General features: G+C 38.9%; 1 protein-coding gene across 3 annotated transcripts in view; it reads right to left on the bottom strand.

Annotated features, from left to right (window-relative positions):
- Positions 1–19,217, bottom strand: part of LOC132095021 (neuropilin-2-like) — a 76,047-nt gene that overhangs the window by 25,672 nt on the left and 31,158 nt on the right. For all 3 annotated transcript variants that reach the window (XM_059499740.1, XM_059499738.1, XM_059499739.1), the window contains exons 5-8: positions 17,921–18,076; positions 17,464–17,633; positions 14,485–14,640; positions 1,370–1,514 (exon numbers count right to left, since the gene is read on the bottom strand). In XM_059499740.1, coding sequence (XP_059355723.1) covers positions 1,370–1,514; positions 14,485–14,640; positions 17,464–17,633; positions 17,921–18,076 — 627 coding nt within the window. The remainder of the gene's footprint in view (positions 1–1,369; positions 1,515–14,484; positions 14,641–17,463; positions 17,634–17,920; positions 18,077–19,217) is intronic.

Genomic DNA, 19,217 nt, shown 5'->3' with positions numbered 1-19,217 from the left:
CCAGAAATAAATGATTGATTTTGGCCTGTGGCTTAAACATGGAACAAAAGAACAGGAAAACAGGCTGGGGCATCTGGTTCAAGCCCATCCTAACAATCTCAGTTGAATCAAACCCAGAGGTACACCCACACTCCCACAGAAAGAGCAGTAAAACACAGAACGAGGCTAACTGTGCAAACGTGATCGATGGCTTCACGGGCATCTTTATGGGCTTGGCTCTGCTGGATATCCCGCGGGCCGAACATCACTCTTTCACGGAAAAGACAGGAAGGGCTGCGACACGCCTCACTGAAAGTAGCTTGTTCTGGGCTGGATGCCCGAGGGACAACGGCCCCCGCGGGACTGCAGCAGGTCTAATATGGAGGCCAGTGGCGTGTCCGTGCGCCGTTTGTGTCAGTGTTGAAAAAGACCCTGTCTCTAAAAGCGCATTTTTCCTGCTCAGTGTCGACGAAAATAGGAGCGAATCGCTGTTTAATAGCGTAATGATGGAGTGTGATGTCTCTGATAACATCAGTGCAAAAGCAGCTCACCTCCTTCATCTGCTGCAGGACATGCTAACAGAATTAGGTGACTTCTATCTCCCCATCTCCATAAATAGCCAAACTCAATCAGGACCCTAAAGAGCTCTGATAAATACACATCTGAGTTCACTTGACAGGGACACAGTGGGCGTCTGGAACAATATTTGTCACGTGCAGTATCTGTGGGCCTGCTGCGTTTGAAAGTTCACATGAAACAGGGAAACTTACCTTATAGATCTATATCTACCTGTTTAGATATTATAGACATAAAAAATGATATAAATAGGTAAATATTAAAATCTATCTCTATATACACATTTATATCTACCTTTCTATAAAACAACCTATTAAAGGATTAGCTTACTTCCAGATAATTTACTCAACTCCATGTCATCCAAGATGTTCATGTTTCTTTCTTCAGTAGAGAAGATAAGGCTTTTGAGGAAAACATTTTAGAATTTTTCTCCATATAGTGGACTTCAATAGGACCCAATGGGTTGAAAGTCCAAATTGCAGGATCAATGCAGCTTCAAAGGGCACTAAACGATCCCAGCCGAGGGATAAGGGTCTTATCTAGCAAAATGATTGGTCATCGTGAAGAGACATGAACATCTTGGATGACATGGGGGTGAGTAAATTATCTGGAGATTTTTATTCTGGAACAGAACTTTAAACACCCAACTTTTTCTTACATTTTCAAAAAATCCAACATTTCAAGTTTGTCTTTTTCTCGATATTTTATTATTTTATATCTAAAAGTTAAACACCACAAATCAGCTCCCTTGAGGGTCTAGTGAAACATTTTGAAATCTGTGCAGACTTGGACGTGTGGTGAGAGTTTTACTGACCCGTGATTTGACAGCCATAAAGTTCGAAGCGCAATGCGATTCCATTCTTCCATGCTTGAGGTCGGATGCGGACAAACCGAGCTAAGACAGGCTGGGGAATCCGGTTCAGGACCACCTCTGAGGGGTCTACATTCGCATGGAAAACCTAAGGAGACAGAGAGAGAGAGAGAGAGAGAGAGAGAGAGAGAGAAGGGAGATTTATGACTATCTTGGAGGTAGTTTTGCTGAGGCCACTCATTTAAAAAACAAACTAACTACACAAACAAGCATAAACTCTCGCACAGTTAGAGCTTCTTTACTGGGGTCAAGTGAGATTGTGACTTTAATCGCTGTTAAAACACACACACCACTGAATACACACACAGACGGCAATATTCGCATCGTAAATTCAAACATGAAACGCTGTTTCCTCCAGAATGAGTTAAGACAGTGAGAGAATCAGATGTCACTCTATGGGATTGAATGTTGTCACATAAAGACATTGAATCTGATGCAACCACATGCTTTTGGGTGTTGTCATTGTTTACATCAGTATGTCAGATGGATCATTAGTATTTCAGCAGGCAGCTCCCAGGTCAGGGTATCAAAGAAAAATGCCATGTGCCTCAGCCACTGCATCTCAGGATGGTGAGCATGGACAAGATGACAAACTTTGATAGCAAATCTCCATCTCTCCTCCCTCCTCAGAGACACAAGCCTCGGTCAGGGTCTTTGTCTCCAGAGATTGGAAGAAGGAAAGACTAGAAGAGGGCGAGTCCTGCTTCATTGCACACACAGAAACAAAGCCTGGACCCCAAGGACCTGACCCGTCTCAGGATCCAATAACATCCGGGCCAGCTGGCCCGGGTCAGGTCTGTGCTAGGCCGACTCGTTCGGAGAGTGAAGAAAGAAAGAGATTAAAGACGGGTTCGAAAAATTAAAAGAAAAAAACCTTCTGACATTTGGTAAATGGTAAATTGCCCCAATATATCATAGAATAAAAGAAGAAAACTATGAACTGAAGACCTGTGGTCATTGTGCATATGGTTAGTTAAAAGAGACCTGGAAAATTGTTAAATTTTTCACACATTTCATCATAGCTCTCAGATTACTACAAATCTACCTGCCATCTTTTGGTGTGTGAAACATGTATATGTGCCAATATGTATAATACTATTAAAATATTAACACTGAGAAAGCTTCAACCACAATATTGAATTTAATACAGTAAACAAGAGTATTGCTATTATTATTATTGTTATTATTTGTTTGTATAACAATCATGCAAATAAAAAAAGTATTTTTCCATTTCAAATTGGAGGAGGGGCTAAAACAGAAGCCAAATGAAACCTTGGGAAAAAGTGTTTAAAGAGTGTGTAAAGCTGTTACAGTAGGAAGATTCAGACATGCATCACAGAAATCTGCTTTTGTTTAATGACCTAATGATGGAGTGTGTGACCTTGCCCCTTCACTGCCTGTGAAGTTTTTCAACACAGCATAGTATGTAAGAGCCAAGTGGTGTGTGTGTGTGTGTGTGTGTGTGACAACTGGGGGTAAGAAGTGTGTAATATATCACTTCTTTAGTGTGTGGGAGAGTCCTATTTCTCACGATTCACTGATATAAACTAACACACACCCAGCACTTCTGAGAGAAAAGAAAAAAAATACATCAAGAAGCTTGTGAAATATTTCAAACTGTATTCTTAGCAGTGTTATTTTTGTATTATTTATATGCTTTTATAGGTTAATTAGCTTTTCTATTTCACTTTAATTACTATTTAATTAAATTTCAGTTTTAGTAACTTTGCTACTTCAACTTATTTTCCATAATTTTTTTTTTTACATATATTTAACTTAGTTGGCAAGTCAACATTTCTATTTTATTTCAGAGGTGTGCTATCACTTTTGAGACTCACAGTTTTTAATGGGCAAATAAAACCCTTACACTTGCATCAAATGAAGAAATGTGGTTGATATTTAGCTAAATCAATACATATATTGTTATTTCTATTGACATAAACGCTAAACCCACTAAAAACACATTATCAACCACCTACTAATTTCTTAGTTTCTCTTAGCAAAATATCAATAATTTACAAATGTTTTTATTTACTGTTGCCCATGGACTGGGCGTCTCCCCCTGGCCAACTTGTTTAATCCAAACCAGCAGGAAACTAGGAGCCATGAGACTCTTATAACAGTTGAACAGATGTATATCACATGGGATTTAGAACAGAAGGCCCACTGGTCATTACGGATGAAGTTCCAAGCTCAAAGAGGAGAGTGTCAACCATGAAGATGCCAAAATGATCAAAAAGCACAGAAAAAAACTAAAAGGCATAACAGGATTGAGAAGTCCAATTACTGTGAGGACTTTAGGGAGCAGGCTGAGATGAAGCTCAAGAACGGTGATTTCCCACTGGCCCTCTAAGACAGAGGGAAAGGGGAAACAAGAGGAATGACAGAAATGACAAAGTCCCGGCCTCTGACAGCAGCAGTCGATCTATAGAGGTGGCAGAGTCAGATACTGCTTCTAGCCAAACATATATTAGCGATATAAAGCTATACCTTTATTATTTCCTTCCGTCTTTCCCACACACACACATGAGCACCTGCTAATGCTTTCTTTGCATCCCTGGGCTACAATGGCCCCTGACTGGTGTTGTGTTGACAGACACACAGGTGCTAGTAATGACAGATCCCACACACCGAAACAGGAGAACTGCTGTCAACCCTGCTGTCTACTGACACAAGGCCACCCTCGCACCCTTTCCCTCCTCTTTTTTTTGCCCTCATACTGTCGTTTTTTCATTATTTGCCTGTCACTGTGCAGTCTAGGCATAATCTTTGATTGATGTACTCTCTGTGTGTGCATGTGTGCCCGTAGCCAGGGACATAACAAATGGACAGAACCATCATTGGAAGGTTTATGCTAAATAACGATCATGAATCATGCATTTGAGTACGTTATATCAGGTTCCCTCAGGCATGGCTGCTAGTGTTTCCTAGCATGCTGTCTTTGGGGGGGATCATGAATGTGTTATCTGTCTCAGGTGATGATGTTTTATATGTGAGTGGGGGTCTGAGTGTATCTGATGTTAGATACAAGCATACGTTTTCAGATTCTTGTGGAAAAATCTGCTATACTTTTATACGGCGGGTATTTAAACATGGTAAAACATATATATATATATATATATATATATAAAACAAAGTTTCACACATATCTGTTTTTTTTCTGTCCTGTTTTTTTATATTCACTTTGGGATAACCAACTGTGTTAATATTCAAACATTTACAGTAAAAACTGGTCTGCCCTGCACTATTACTATATATCGCACAATTAATCATCTTCATTTGCAAAGTTCAATGAGCTGCACAGATATTAAGACAAACTTAAGAGCATTTAGCTTTGAATACAACTCGTTAATAAATAAAACAGGCTGCAAGACTATGAGGAATACTCTTACAGCTCACATGGAACAACAGGCCATGATTCTTCTTACCGAGCACCAGGTTTGACACCAAACTATAAAAAAGGTTGATAAAGACATTAAAGGTGCTGTATGTAAGATTCTGACTCTACTAAAACATAAAAATACCTTAATTTGCTTGTAGATATTTAAGAACATGTTTATCTGAAAAAAAAAAAAAATGCTACAGTCAGTTATTCTCCTTTGAAAATGTGCGCTCTGTGTCGGAATGTTTGTCTTTGTTTTGGACTGTAAAACCCGCCCACTGTCAGTTAGTTTACTCAATTGTATTTCAGACCCCCGGTTGCCAGTTTGCGGAAAAAGCAGCCTTTTTCATTTCATTGATCGTCAAGTTCACTCATTCCTGTTTGTGTCATCAATCTGACAACCTGGAGTGCGTCAAGCCTGAGGAAGATGGGTCGGGTGAAAAAAAAAACCCTCTCCAATATTTTGAATTTGGACTGCAATATCTAGTTCAACCACTCGGTGTCAATCCTACATCCAGCACCTTTAAAGAGTGTTTAGATTCAAGTCATGCAAGATCTCATGTGTTTTTGTTTATACATTTGCAAAAAGATCCAATCCATTCCAGATACCTGTGAAAAAACTGAAATTTGTTGACAGCACAAATGGCCGCAATGCTGCTGGTCTGTCTAGACACTCACACACAGACAGATCAATGAGGGTGGATGTAGATTAACTGTTATATGAATTATTGAAAAATCCCGTCTGACAGTCCAGGAGCAGCTATACTGAATGAACTCCTTGGAAATGTATCAGCACACCAAAATGTGTATGTGTGAGGGAATATTCATGAGATAAAATGGGTCCTCAGTGACAGCCAGCAGGGCCGGTTACTGGTGAGGAGTCCCCAAAATATTAGTCTGAATTATTCAAATGTCTGGCACTAGGGCGGTCTACTTAAATAATAAAAAACCCCAAAGCGAACTCTCTATGAGGTTAAAGTGTGAGGACACACACACACACACCTCCTGTGAGACGTTGTCACTGTTAATATAATAAAGCGAGAGAAGAGAGAATTTGTGGTCGCAAAAGAGTGGACACTCTCTCTCAAAATGCCTGACTGCTTGGGCTGGGTTACGGAAAGCCACATGGCCACAACGGGGTCATGGGAGATGAAAGTGGTGCCGCATTCCCTGCACTGTCCATCTTTCTGCCTGTCTGTCTTTTTGTCATTCGTTCCCTCCATCTCTCGCTGCTTTGCATTGGCTCACAGCCATGCGTTTTTTTTTTCCTCAGACTGATGGGGCCGCTGGGAAATGTGGTCAGCGTTTACAGCTCTGCTCGAGTCATTACTCTCTCTCTCTCTCTCTCTCTCTACCCTTCTTCTGCTCTCTCCCACACCTCCACGGCCCAGATGAAGATGTTGACAGAGCAGTCAGGCTTTAGTTGGCTGCAGGCCAGCACAGGCTCAGCCTCGGAGGAGGAGAAACATGGAGAAAGACAGACAGAAATAGTTCTGTGACAAATTATTTTATAAGTACAAATATCCCATGTACCCTCTCGATTAATACAAGGTCATAAAAACTGCATGTAGAATAATTATAGAGGAATTAGAAAGTTCAGAAGAGCTTTAGATGAAGTATAACTTGATGTGTCAGTTTTTCCCTTAACCAGTTTGGAGGCTGTGTGTTGGCTTTGGGCCCCTGGTGGCCCTTGGCTGTGTGCTCTGCAGTCAAGGATGGTTTTGACTGATAGTCTGCTGGTGGTATACCTGAACACTCTGGCCAAGTATGGTGTGTTGCTGCCATTCACTGATTGCCATATGACAGAAAGCAGGTGTTAATTGTTTAGTAGGGCTTGAGATGTGTCATGAATTTTAAGTACTACTAAATACTTTTGGTCAAAATTGAAGCATAAATCAAAAACTTCAAGAGTGCGATTCTACATGTTGTAAATATAAAACACAAAACTCCCTCTATAAAGCTTATTTAGTGTGGAAGCTCATCTTTTGGATACAATGGCTGACAGACTAAATCCTATTTGGAGAGAGAAAAATCAATGAAAAATGTTGATTTGGTTCCTGCGTTCCTCTTAAATCCCAGTCTGCATGTGAGATTGACATTGGAATGTGGAAGCCCTCCCTCTTGCTTTACCTTCCCACTGTGTTTCTGAAAAAAAAAAATTCTGGAAATGTTAAATAAGTAAGCAACTTGTAGAAGGAATCCTTTTTGTTTGATCAATCGACTGCTGCAGGAATGAGTCCAAAAAATCTGCAAATATGTATTTTTGCACTTCAGGTTCCATCATCATTGTTATTTTTCATAGATTTTTGGGCTGAAACAAGGGTGACATGCTCATTGTTGAGATGTTTTACACTAAGACATAACATACATTACCTTTGACTTTTCTTGTGAAAATCATTGCAATGAATAGGAAAACTCATATACTCAATAGTCCATATTCAAAGCATCACTGTGTTTATTCTTGTGCTTTTGCAGCCTATTTTAAATTTGTATATTTTAAATAAAAGTTGAAAGATTGTCAGAAGCTTAGTGTTGATGAGGAAGTTGTGCAACAGTGGTATTGCTTATACCCTAAAATTTGCTTTTTACTTCTGGTGTTTGCATTATCTTGGTAAACTAAACCTACTGTATAAAGCTTACTTTTGCAATAAGTCAAAAGCCAATGGAAAATCCTACTGTCTTTTCAAGGAAACCAGTAGATGTGGGAATACTTCCAGAAAAGTTTCTCAAACAATGTTGAAACTAGCAACATAAAAATGACACACTGCTGCTTTAAGTCAACTTGGAATCGGTACACACTGTAATTGGAAGAACAGACGATATGTTTTATGACCCTCAGAGGTGTAAATGTTTCCTCTAAAACCACCATTTGTGACAGTGAATGAAAACCACATTTCCACGACCCCACTAAAGACAGGTAACTGTGTATTTTTGTTTGAGTATGTGTGAAACGGTTTCCACACATTCCACCGTCACACACTCTGGCTGTGCTTTATGCAGACAACTCGACTCAAAGAGCATCTATTCTCTAGTCTATGACATCACTAAAGGTTAAACCCTCAGCAGTACACTCCCAAAGAACAGAGGAGTACTCCCGGGATCTGGCATCGGTCTTCCATTATCCACGCGCTCCATGTGAAGCGGAGGAATGCACAGAGATGGACGGATCTGTCAAGATGCTGTTTTGAAGTCCGAGCTGATGTCATCTCCCATGACAGTGCTCTCCGTTGCTTTGCCTCAGGATTTGACACGTTAACAAACTTAACACACATACCATATGCTCTCTCTCTCTACATAACCCCCCCTTTATGGTATTGTTAAACAAGCAAGGAATTTACCAGACCTTCATAATGATCTCTGTCAATGACAAGTCTGCTTTAAACGGTCACATTGACCTTAAGCGCAGGTGTGGGACCTTACATAAGGGACTCACTTATTTTCCCCACCAGTGGAAATGGAATTGAGGCCTTTTGACCTCCTTGCAATTTGAAACAGTATGTTTGTGAAAATAGCATAAATTGTTCTGTAATTACTTTGATGGCTTTATCAGATACAGTGTCAAGAGGGAGTGTGTGGAAACGATACAGTCGTGGGATTGGCTCTATACAGTATATGCATGTGTTTCTGTGTGCTGGGTTTCCAGTAAAAGGGAAGGGAATTTGTAGTTCTGTTCCAAAAGAGCGAAACACTATTTTAAGGCATCATAGCTGCCCTCCCGGTTAAAAAGTCTGTTTCAGTAGGTATGAACTGGCATAAATATGCTGCCTTTTTTGGTCAAATTCTTTGGCAACACTGTTTCCTTGCACAGAAGTTTCTTACGCTCAACAAGGTTACATTTATTTGATCAAAAAAGCACCACACAAAATGGAAAATTACTGATACATTATTACAATCTTTACATTTTAAAATATATTTTATTCCTGTAATGGTAAAGCAGAATTTTCAGCAGGCAGCAGTGTCACATGATCCTTCAGAATTCATTCTAACATGCTGATTTGTTGATCAAGAAACATTTCTTCTCGTTATGATACATTTTAAAAACAGTTGAGCTGCTTAATTTTTTTAATTATTATTATTATTTTGTGGAAACAATGGTATATTTCCTTTCAGGATTCTTTGATAAAAAGAAAGTGCAAAAGAACAGTACTTATTTGATATAGAATTTTTTTGTAACAATATAAATTTATTATAAATGTATTTAAAGCGATAGTGCATCCAAAAATAAAAATTCTGTCATTAATTGCTCAACCTCAAGTCATTCCAAATTCCTTCATTCATCACAACTACAACGTTCAAAAATGATGGTTGAACCAATGATGTCACATGGACTATTTTATTGATGCCTTTACTACCTTTCTGGACCTTAAACATGTAAGTTGTGTTGCTGTCTATGCAGGGTCAGAAAGCTCTCGGATTTCATCAACAATATTTTAATTTGTGTTCTGAAGATAAATGAAGATCTTACTGGTTTGGAACGACATGAAAGTGAGTAACCGATGAAAGAATTTTAATTTTTGGGAGAACTAAAATCAGCGTCAGTGTACTGTTTGAATAAATTAATTACTCAGGGATATTGGTTTGTTTTAACTCAGCCACATTAAAAAATGTTAACAGCTTAAGTCATTTGTGGATTAATGCATATTGGATACGCAAACCGTTTAAAATGATTCAGTTCGATTTGGTGAACTGGTTCAAAAAGATCTGGTTACATCGAATGATTCGTTCGCGAACCGGATATCCAGACTGTTTTGAATTGAACTCTCTCACAACAGACACGGAAGAGAAGACAATGCTGAATAAAGTCGTAGTTTTTTGCTATTTTTGGACCAAAATGTATTGTCGATGCTTCAAAATATTCTAACTGACCCTCTGATGTCACATGGACTACTTTGATGATATTTTTCTTACCTTTCTGGACATGGACAGTATACCGTACACACAGTTTCAATGGAGGGACTGAGAGCTCTCGGACTAAATCAAAAATATCTTAAACTGTGTTCCGAAGATAAATGGAGGTCTTACTGGTTTGGAACGACATGAGGGTGAGTTATTAATGACATAATTTTCATTTTTGGGTGAACTAAAGCTTTAATATGATTATATCTGAGTCTGTTTGAATCTTTAAATTAGTTTTGCTGTGTAGAGTGTTCCAAATCCGTTACAAGGTTACATTTTAGTTAGATGTTGCCTTTTACTGTAGCTTCCTACTGTATATACGCAGCACACAAGAAGGTTTTGGAGCACAGTTGTGTGTGTGTGTGTGTGTGTGTGTCTGTGTGAGATCTTATCTGATCTGATTTAGCAGTGACTGAATGAGTGTCCTGCAGGTAATCTAGTAGTGAACTGAAAACCCGCCACAGCAGCTGAGGCAGTCTGAGTAGAAATTAAGCCCAGCTCTGCTGATATCACATTTACACCACACACACTTACAATGAGACACAACAAATCAGCCACCAGCCTACAGTGATCTTCCTCAGCAGCTCTTCCTGTTTTCCGAACACACACACACACAATCTGTCAGTATCCTCTGGACCAGGGACAGACACACATCCACCATCATTATTCGAGAACGATGGGAGCCTGATGTGGTGCTATCAACCCAAACCATCACCACAAAGCCCTGAAAAATAATAACCTGCCTGACTCGAAATCCATTTACATGACGCTCACATACAATATGGTTTACTGTATTGAAAATGTACATTTCATTTCAATGCCAACACCCTATTTCCTGTTAATCTATATAGGCGATATTAAAAAAGCCATGACTGAATGCCTTTCATCTGCAGGACTGAGGCATCTTACTAGATGTCTGCTGATATTGAAATATATTCCTTCCAGGCATATAAATAAACAGAACATTACTTAATAGTACCATTTCTAAATGGACACTGACCAGTCACGCCTCCCATAAGGCGCGAATCTCTCATTCCGACACAGCCAGACTTCCTAACAAAGCTTAGCTGAACTGAAACCAAAGCCATAAAAACAGCGAGCACATTAAGGGAGTACAGAGCTCTGAGTTTTTCTGGAAGATTAAAGTCAGAGGCTATTCCAGCAGGGGGTCCGGGGCTAAATACCCAAACATCAGTTAGTGGTGGCCGGTGTCGTATTTGCCAGGTTATATTATGTTTTTTACAGCTTCTCCCAAAATCATCACGCTAACATCAGAGCTTTCACATGTTCCCCTGTCTAGCAATCAACTCCATACAGGGTTTCCAGGGAATTTGTTAAGAAATGAAGATTAGAGGCATGTACCACATGGGACGATTAGTTTTACATAGGCCTTCCACTTTTTTTAACTCGCTTCATTCTAGGGCTGCAACTAACGATTATTTTGATAATCGATTAATCTGTCGATTATTTTTACGATTAATCGATTAATCGGTTTATGTACTTATATTTTAGTTTTTTCCATTTTTCCCCCAAAGTAAATTATTAATAAATGGTCTTTATCATTCAGCATAGATTTTTAAGAGATTTTAATAATTTTGCATTGTCATATCCTCATCACAAATATACCTGGAGTTGTTTTATTATGTGTTAGTGATCCCTTGTCAAACTCTTCTGCAATCAAAACACTGACCCATACTCTATCAAATTTCACAAGGAGATTTCAAATAATGTTTTCACCATGGCAGTCCTTAGAGCTCCTAAAGTAGTTTAACATCCCGAACAAAGCTTATTAAGGAATCTTTCAGAACATATTTTCACGAAGAATAAGGATAAAACAGAATAAGATTGCAGTGCGTTGTATTTTATTATTTACTGGGAAACAGCTTTATAGCTTATGCTGTGAAATTGTAAACAATCCTTCGAATAAAGTGCCAATGGCATGAAACCTGAATGGAACTCACAATTTAAAGTAAAATCCATCAGAAGGTTGTCCAGAAAAAACGGACACACAAAAAACCTGCTGTGTGAAAAAGAGCAGTGAATACTTAGAAAAAAAAGTGCATTTCAAATATCTTTAAACATTTACCTCTCTCATTCAGTCATAATTAGGCTGCACGACTGAATTATGAACTGGTAAACGACAAACTGATCACAGAACATGTTTGTAAAGCTTTTGAAGCCCGGTTGAAATTTATTCATATAGTTTGGGTATTCATTTGGTTTAGTAATATTTCCTTAATATTATTTTCTAATATTTTATTTATATACATGTATTGTATGTGTATTGGTTTCCTTGTATAATATTATTTTCATTGAAAAGGAAGGAAAATGTATGATTATGTGTTGAGTTAAAAGTACTTGCCACTGTTAAGAGCTGGGATTGGTTAAATGTTGAGGGGGCGGGGACGGGAGTGACGTCCGGGAAGAAGAGGTGATGGCTGGAAGATCGTTCATGTCTGAGAACTAGTTTGATAAAAGATACCATTTTAGGACAGTTGTCCATACGAGAACTGATTTAAAGTTGGTAAAATGTTGTTTGAACGTGTGGGGATAGTAATTTCCCCTTTGATTATCAAATGACTGAGTAGCGCGATTCTCAAGAAACAGCGCTTATCACACGTGAGAGACGCGAGGTCGCGTGTGTGGAAAACTACCGTGAATCGTCTCTCTTACCAAATCCATAGAAGACATCCAGATAGCGCCCTGAGATACCAGGGATTCTCAGTGGTTCCTCTGGCAGCGTTGGACGAGTTTGCTGATCTGCCGTCAGTTAATCGGACAGCAATCCCCCTCGTGCTGGAAGTTTGTGCGTCATGAAAGCCGGCTTGAACTAACGATCGGTAAGACAGTTGTTTATTTCGTTTACTCGTTGAGTGAAGCGGCAACCTGTTTTGTGCCTCAACGAACCCCAGCATCGTATCAGGCCTGCATCAGGGTATTTATTTTATTTAAATTTGTATATTTGAATTGACACCCGGGTGTTTTTGATTACTGTTGGGGAATGTTTTGTGAGCCGTAACCGTTGTGTTGAGACAACAAAGACTCGTTGAACTTGAGTATACTAATCAACACATTGGTGATATTGGTGGCATTTTGTGTTTACTGTCCATCTTATTAGTTTATCTGTTATATAAATAACCAGAGTGATACGGAATATTAATACAGTGTTGTATTTGTAAATTGTTGATTTGAGTTTGAAGGAGGAAAGATCCTTTTGTTGTAAAACTTTAAAGGGTTAACTTTTATTTTATCTCCAATTGCTATTTGATTTTTTAAATTTTTTTATTTGAGTAAACTACTAAAAGTTTATATTTTATTTCTGACTCTGTGGTTATTGTAGTCTATTATTAAGCACACTAATTGAAAAGATAAGGGTTTATTGAAATAAAATTAATAATATTCAGAGGCTACTTAGAGAGATCTAAAAATAAACTTACCCAGGGCCCCTCCCACTTAAATCGAAGGGAGAAGGGCGCTACACTTTAAATGTTAACTGTTAAAAAGCAATGTTATCAGCTTTTACAACTAAACATTTGCAAACAACATTGTACTGGAGAATCTGCACAAATAAAAGGCTTAGGGGCCGTTCACATATCGTGCCTGAAACGCTAGGCGCACCCATAGACTGTGCGCACCGCTTTCTCCTCCTTTCCAAAGCGCTCTTGCAGAAGCGCCCCTGAGGCGTCTGCCTTTGCTAAGCAACCATGACGTGCTCTCTCCTTGAAGACGCGGAAATTTCAGCAAAGGATAAATGGATTTGCAGCTCTAAAAATCGCTTGCAGTAGCTCTGCTACTAAATTTATTTCAAAATGGGAATCCATATACAGCTATGATCAGCTGTTCCTTCATCTTGGCTGAGCTTTAAAAGTTGTTACGGGAAAGGATGAAGCTGATTATTTAGTTCTTGTCACATGACCCGCGGTGCGCTTGCTGCATTCTGAAAAGTTGAAATGTTTTTAACTCGATGCGGTGTGCACGCGCCTGGAAAAACGGGTGCGTCGCGACCGCGTCGCTTCCATTATGGGCGCGCATACTGCGCGCCTACATTGGAAATAACGAACATGAGCGCGCAAAAGACGCGATATGTGAACGGTCCCTTAAACAGTTCAGTAGTGCAGAGTTTACAGGTTAATCTTCTTTTTTGAAGGCTCAAAATAAAGTACTCCCACATCCTGCTGAATGCTGCAGAGACGCCGTTCGGGAAGCACGTGACATAAAACGAGGCCAGCTATTGGCTATTCGCTACTTCTCCTGTTGTACTGGCTGAGTAAATCCTCCGGTGGCTCATTACTGCCACACTTTGGTCACCGCAGATCTGAAATATGCACGAAATAAGCCGCTTACGGCAAATAAATTATTTAGCAACGAATCGATGACTAAATTAGTTGACAACTATTTTAATAATCGATTTTAATCGATTAAATCGATTCGTTGTTTCAGCTCTACTTCATTCTCTTCCATTTTCTTTCTACTCAAGCATGTTCACACAGTTACTAATAACAGAGTCCTGTCTAGTTTCTCCCATTAGCCTGGACATCCAAAAGGAGCATCTTAGATTGGCATTAAGATCTTAGATTGGTCTTTCTTATTAATTAAGCTACAGAACTAGCACTTTAACTAACCCATAACAGAAACTGGTTAAAACTATACTATCACCCTTTCAGTTATTTTCTGGTTCTCTAGTCTCACATGCACATTACTTCATCTCTATAACCAGCAAAGGAAAACAGAACAACTGAGTGCTTTATCTCTCACAGGTTCCGCTCCCACGTGATCGTACCTTGTGGTTCTTGCCGAAGCGGTAGATCATCCAGTCTTCTCCGTTAGTGCTGACCTCCAGCTTGAAAGAGGTAACGAAGTAGGACTTGTGTGTCTCTTTAGAGACTGCACCCTGGGTGGCGATGCCTGTCAGGACCTTCAGGAAGTGCAGGTCCACCTAAGAAAAAAAAGGAAGAATTAAATTAAATCTGTGCTCTTAGAAGGCTTTTTGTTGTAATTAATTCTAACAGGGCATTTTGTTGACTGCTTGGTTTTCTGTTTCTGGGAGTTGTGCTAGGACTCAAAATCATGGTCCACATTAAAGTCTGTGTGACCCTGGACCTCAAAACCATTCATAACGGTCCATCAGATTTATATAAATAAGCTTTCGATTGAGGAATGGTTTGTTAGGATAGGACAATATTTTGCAGAGATACAACTATTAGAAAATCTGGAATCTAAGGGTGCAAAAAAAAATCGAAATACTGAGATAATCACCTTTAAAGTTGTCTAAATTAAGTTCTTAGCACTGCATATTACTAATAAAAAAATAAGTTTTGAAATATTTACAGTAGGAAATTTTATGAAACCTGAAATTTCATGAAAATCATGAAACATGATCTTTACTTAATATCAGAATGATTTTTGGCATAAAAAAAAAAAAATTATAATTTTGACTGATACAATGTTTTTTGGCTATTGCTAAAAATATACCCCAGAGACTTAAGACTGGTTATGTGCTACAGGGTCACATATTAACTTTCAAATATCTTCAGACTGGTTGTGATAATGTCACATTTCATTGCTAGTGTGGACAGACAAATTCGCAAATTTGACAAATGTCATGCACTAAAATGTTTATTGCTTTGGATTAGAGATTTGAACAAAGTCCTAGTCGTAAATATCAACCTAGTATTTTTGTGATTTTTTTTGTAAGAATTTCAGATCATTTCATTTTTAAATATTTAATGCATATTGTGTAAGGATATATTTTATACCACTGAATTATACTAAAACTAAATAAACATTTAAATAATTTGAAATATAACATTTCTCAGGGCAACATATTGTGTAGAATTAAAAATCTAACTAAAATAAATTTGTTACTATTTTTTTTTACTTTATTTCAGTTCTTTATTTTATTTAATATTGTATTCTAGTTTTCTTAGAAATCCCACTCAAATCATGATGATGAGAGAGTGAGATAAGTAAAGAAGCAGAAGGAGAGATGAGAGAGGGATGTGAGAGGAATGAGATAGAGGGAAGAGCTGAAAGATGGATAGAGCTGTGGGAATATGAGGCATCCCCTTCCTGCAGATCATGGGCAGCTGCGGAGGTGTTATCAGAGCCTTAAGATCAATCACCTGAGCTCTGATCGATACTAACCACCTTCATTCAACTCTCCCTCTCTCCACACAGATTATCAACCTCCCTCGCTCTCCAGACCCCCCCGCAACGATGATGATGATGATTGCGGTGTGAGAGCCTCCTCTCTGCCCCTAAGCTTCTACCGCAGTGAGCTTCTTAATCAGGCATTCAGCTCCCGTCCTAGAGGAGGGCTGTTACCCATGATCCTCAGCTCTCCCTGCTCAGCGGGATGTCATCCGAACATGAGCGGGAAAACTGCAGCGTTTGTTATCTGTCAGAGAGACAGGTGTGGCTTTCACACACAGATACGAGTGCACACACACACCTAGAACCTTCTGCAAAGCTGCTTAGGGCCACAGAGAAACACACCTAGACAAAAAAATCAATAGAACCCAGGACTGCTGCTAACTATTTATTCCTAGGAAAGGACTCTCATCAATCAAGTGGCTGTTACCATCAGAGTGGGCTGTGCATCATCAACCCCTGCATGTGCCCAGAGACCAGGAAGAGAGAGAGAGAGAGAGAGAGAGAGAGGGAGAGAGAGAGAGAGAGATGTAACCTAACGTGTCTGAGAAGTGAGTCCCTGATGAATAGTAATAAAGAGAGAGGGGGAGAAACAATGAGAAAAGAGCATCAGAAGATCTGATGTGATGTTAAAGAGATGTTATGGGCTCAAAACAAACTAAACGCTATCATCAGTATCTGTGGAATAATGTTGATTACCACAGATGATAATTTTGTTTATTTTCTCAGTAAAAACAAAACAAAACAGCAGGCTCAGAGGCTGGAGCTGACACTGGAGTAGACTCAGAGGCTGGAGCCGACACTGGAGCAGGCTCATGGCCACGATCTAACAGCCCTTTTCTCCTTATATTCCTCCTCTGGTTTGGGGTTAAGGAGTGGGCTGCTGCCAGCTGAGGGCATGGGAGTGAACCGACTGGCGGGATTGACAACGGCTTAGACAACGATTAGCCCTAATTTTCAAGTGCCATACTGGAGCCATTATTTAAAATAAAATAAAATGTAATAATTATTTTGAAACAGTTTTTTAACAACTGGCTCCAACCTGTAACTCATTATGCCACAGATGCTTTCATCAACAGATCTTAACTCATATTGTGCCCACATAATTTCTTTAAGGTAACATCATCAGTTAAGTTATCCTGAAACCCTGGATAAATCGACGAATATCAATGATACACTCAGCTGCAGAACAACCTCTCTTATTCTGAACACACACTCAGCAGAGCCGAGGTGTCTGGGTGAAGTATGGTCCTCGGGCATATTGGCATTTATGACAGCTGTTTGTCAAGATGGATGCCTGGGCCGTGGACCCTAAGAGCGAGGGAGAGATGTCAGGTGTTAACACAACACAACAGCTGTAAGCTCTACCAGAAGCCCACAACTCAGCAGCATCCTGACACAGATATGACACACCACTTAAAGTAACACCAAAAGTAATGAGGCTCATTCTGGAGGCATGGCGTAGCACCTAACCCGGCTGACTTCCGGCCAGAACCAGAAATCTCAAAACCATATATCCGTTAACAAGCCTTTTGTGATTCCACAATGCATTGTAAGTTGAGAAGGTTGGGAACTTGTAGACACGAAAGTGAGCGAGACGAAACCTTACCTGGATGTATTCTTTGTTGCTGTCCTCATTGGGCGTCCAAGCGTTATCTTCAAAGTTAAGTCGAGCCTGTCTTGGGGACCATCGGCCATCATAAAAGGAGGATGATGCAGAAATCTGGTCATCGCTGATCTTGATTGACTCCATGCCAAGAGCATTACTGCAGTGGAAATCTGTGGAACAAATTTTTTTTATATACTATATTAAAGCAGAGATAAAAGACAGACACGCAAATAAACAACAGTGTTGAAGAGTAGCTACAAGCAGGGCTGCTACTAACTTTGTAGTCTGATTCATTTAATTGGATCATATTGTTCAGTTTATGTAAAAAGAACTTGTTAAAAAAAGATAATTAAAAGACACCCTCTTAAGTAGCTTTCATTTAGTTCCAACTACATTTTTGAATTGGTAGCTGGACCAATAGTTCATTTTCAAAGCTAAAAGAAAAAACATGACTTACTGTCATTGACCTCCTTGAGCGTCATGTTGTAGCGAGCAGAGAATCCATCTTTGGCCACAGCCATATCAGTATGAAAGGACAGAGAGAGGATACCAGTGGAGGATTGTATTTCAGAGGGGATTTTGGTACCACAGTGCCGCCCAATCAGAGGTCCCACTGCAAAACACAAATATAAGAAATGGTTTCTCAGTGGTGGGATGTGAACGGGTCTCATTTTGCTCCAGCTGGCCACTCATAAGATGAGGCTGGTTATTCTGTTTATGTGCCTACAACCTATACACACAATCTCTCTAAATTCTGGGACATTTATCTGTCAACAAATGTATGTGATTCAGTTTGGTCAGGTTGTAATGCTGTAGAGGGGCCGCTGTCTCACAGTAATGAATCCATCCTCCATCCTGACGCACACACACAGAGTCCTGGATGGGTGAAATAGCCTCATATCAATCAAGTACATTGATTTTCTTCTCTTTTGGAGAGGAAAGGGCTTTAATACTGCAAGTGCTCTCGAACCGGAGCTTGAAATAACTCTCTCTCTCTCGCCTTTGATGGTGTTGATGATCGAATCAGGTGACTATTGTATACTACTTTGATCAGGACGCTATCTGTGTGTATGTGTGTGAATCTTGCTTATTGAAAGTTGCTTACAATCCCTCTCAAAAATCACATTTCAAAAAGAAATGTAAATAAAATCAGGCAAATGTAAAAAGCAGGCTTCCTTTTTCACAGCAAAGAAAATGCATATTGCATATTGAAAAAAATTATATAATATGAAGTATTACAAATTATTTTGATATATTATACACATACAGAACATAAATTGCACAGTTAAGCACTTTTTTCCACTGTATTTTCATATTTCATGAAGGGAAATGTAAAAATATATATTTTTCAATATTAAAAATAACATAGAAAATTTTAATTTATCTTTTCTTCATATGGACAATTAAGACATTTTCATTGATTTTATTTATAATTATTTAAAAAATGGTGGAAAATGTCAGTGAAATTGAAAAAAAAAAACATTATCTATAGATAAATTTATATTACTGGAAGTAGTATATATACATATTTTATTCATGAAGCAAATAATGAGGCATTTGCACAGTTAAACATATTTTCCACTATATTTTCATGAAAGTAATGATTATGGATTAAACAGTAAACATAACATGCAAACATTACAATAATGAGTATGGGCTGTTTTAAATTATATTATATAATGAGAACTGTACTACTAGCTGTTGAACATGAAAATCTTGGTTTAAGTTAGTTAGATTTATTAGACCACCTTAAA

This window comes from Carassius carassius, chromosome 19, assembly GCF_963082965.1.
Source record: "Carassius carassius chromosome 19, fCarCar2.1, whole genome shotgun sequence".
In the NCBI taxonomy this organism is placed as follows: domain Eukaryota; kingdom Metazoa; phylum Chordata; class Actinopteri; order Cypriniformes; family Cyprinidae; genus Carassius; species Carassius carassius.
Note: the sequence above shows the minus strand (reverse complement) of the source record. Positions and strands in the feature narration are given on the sequence as shown.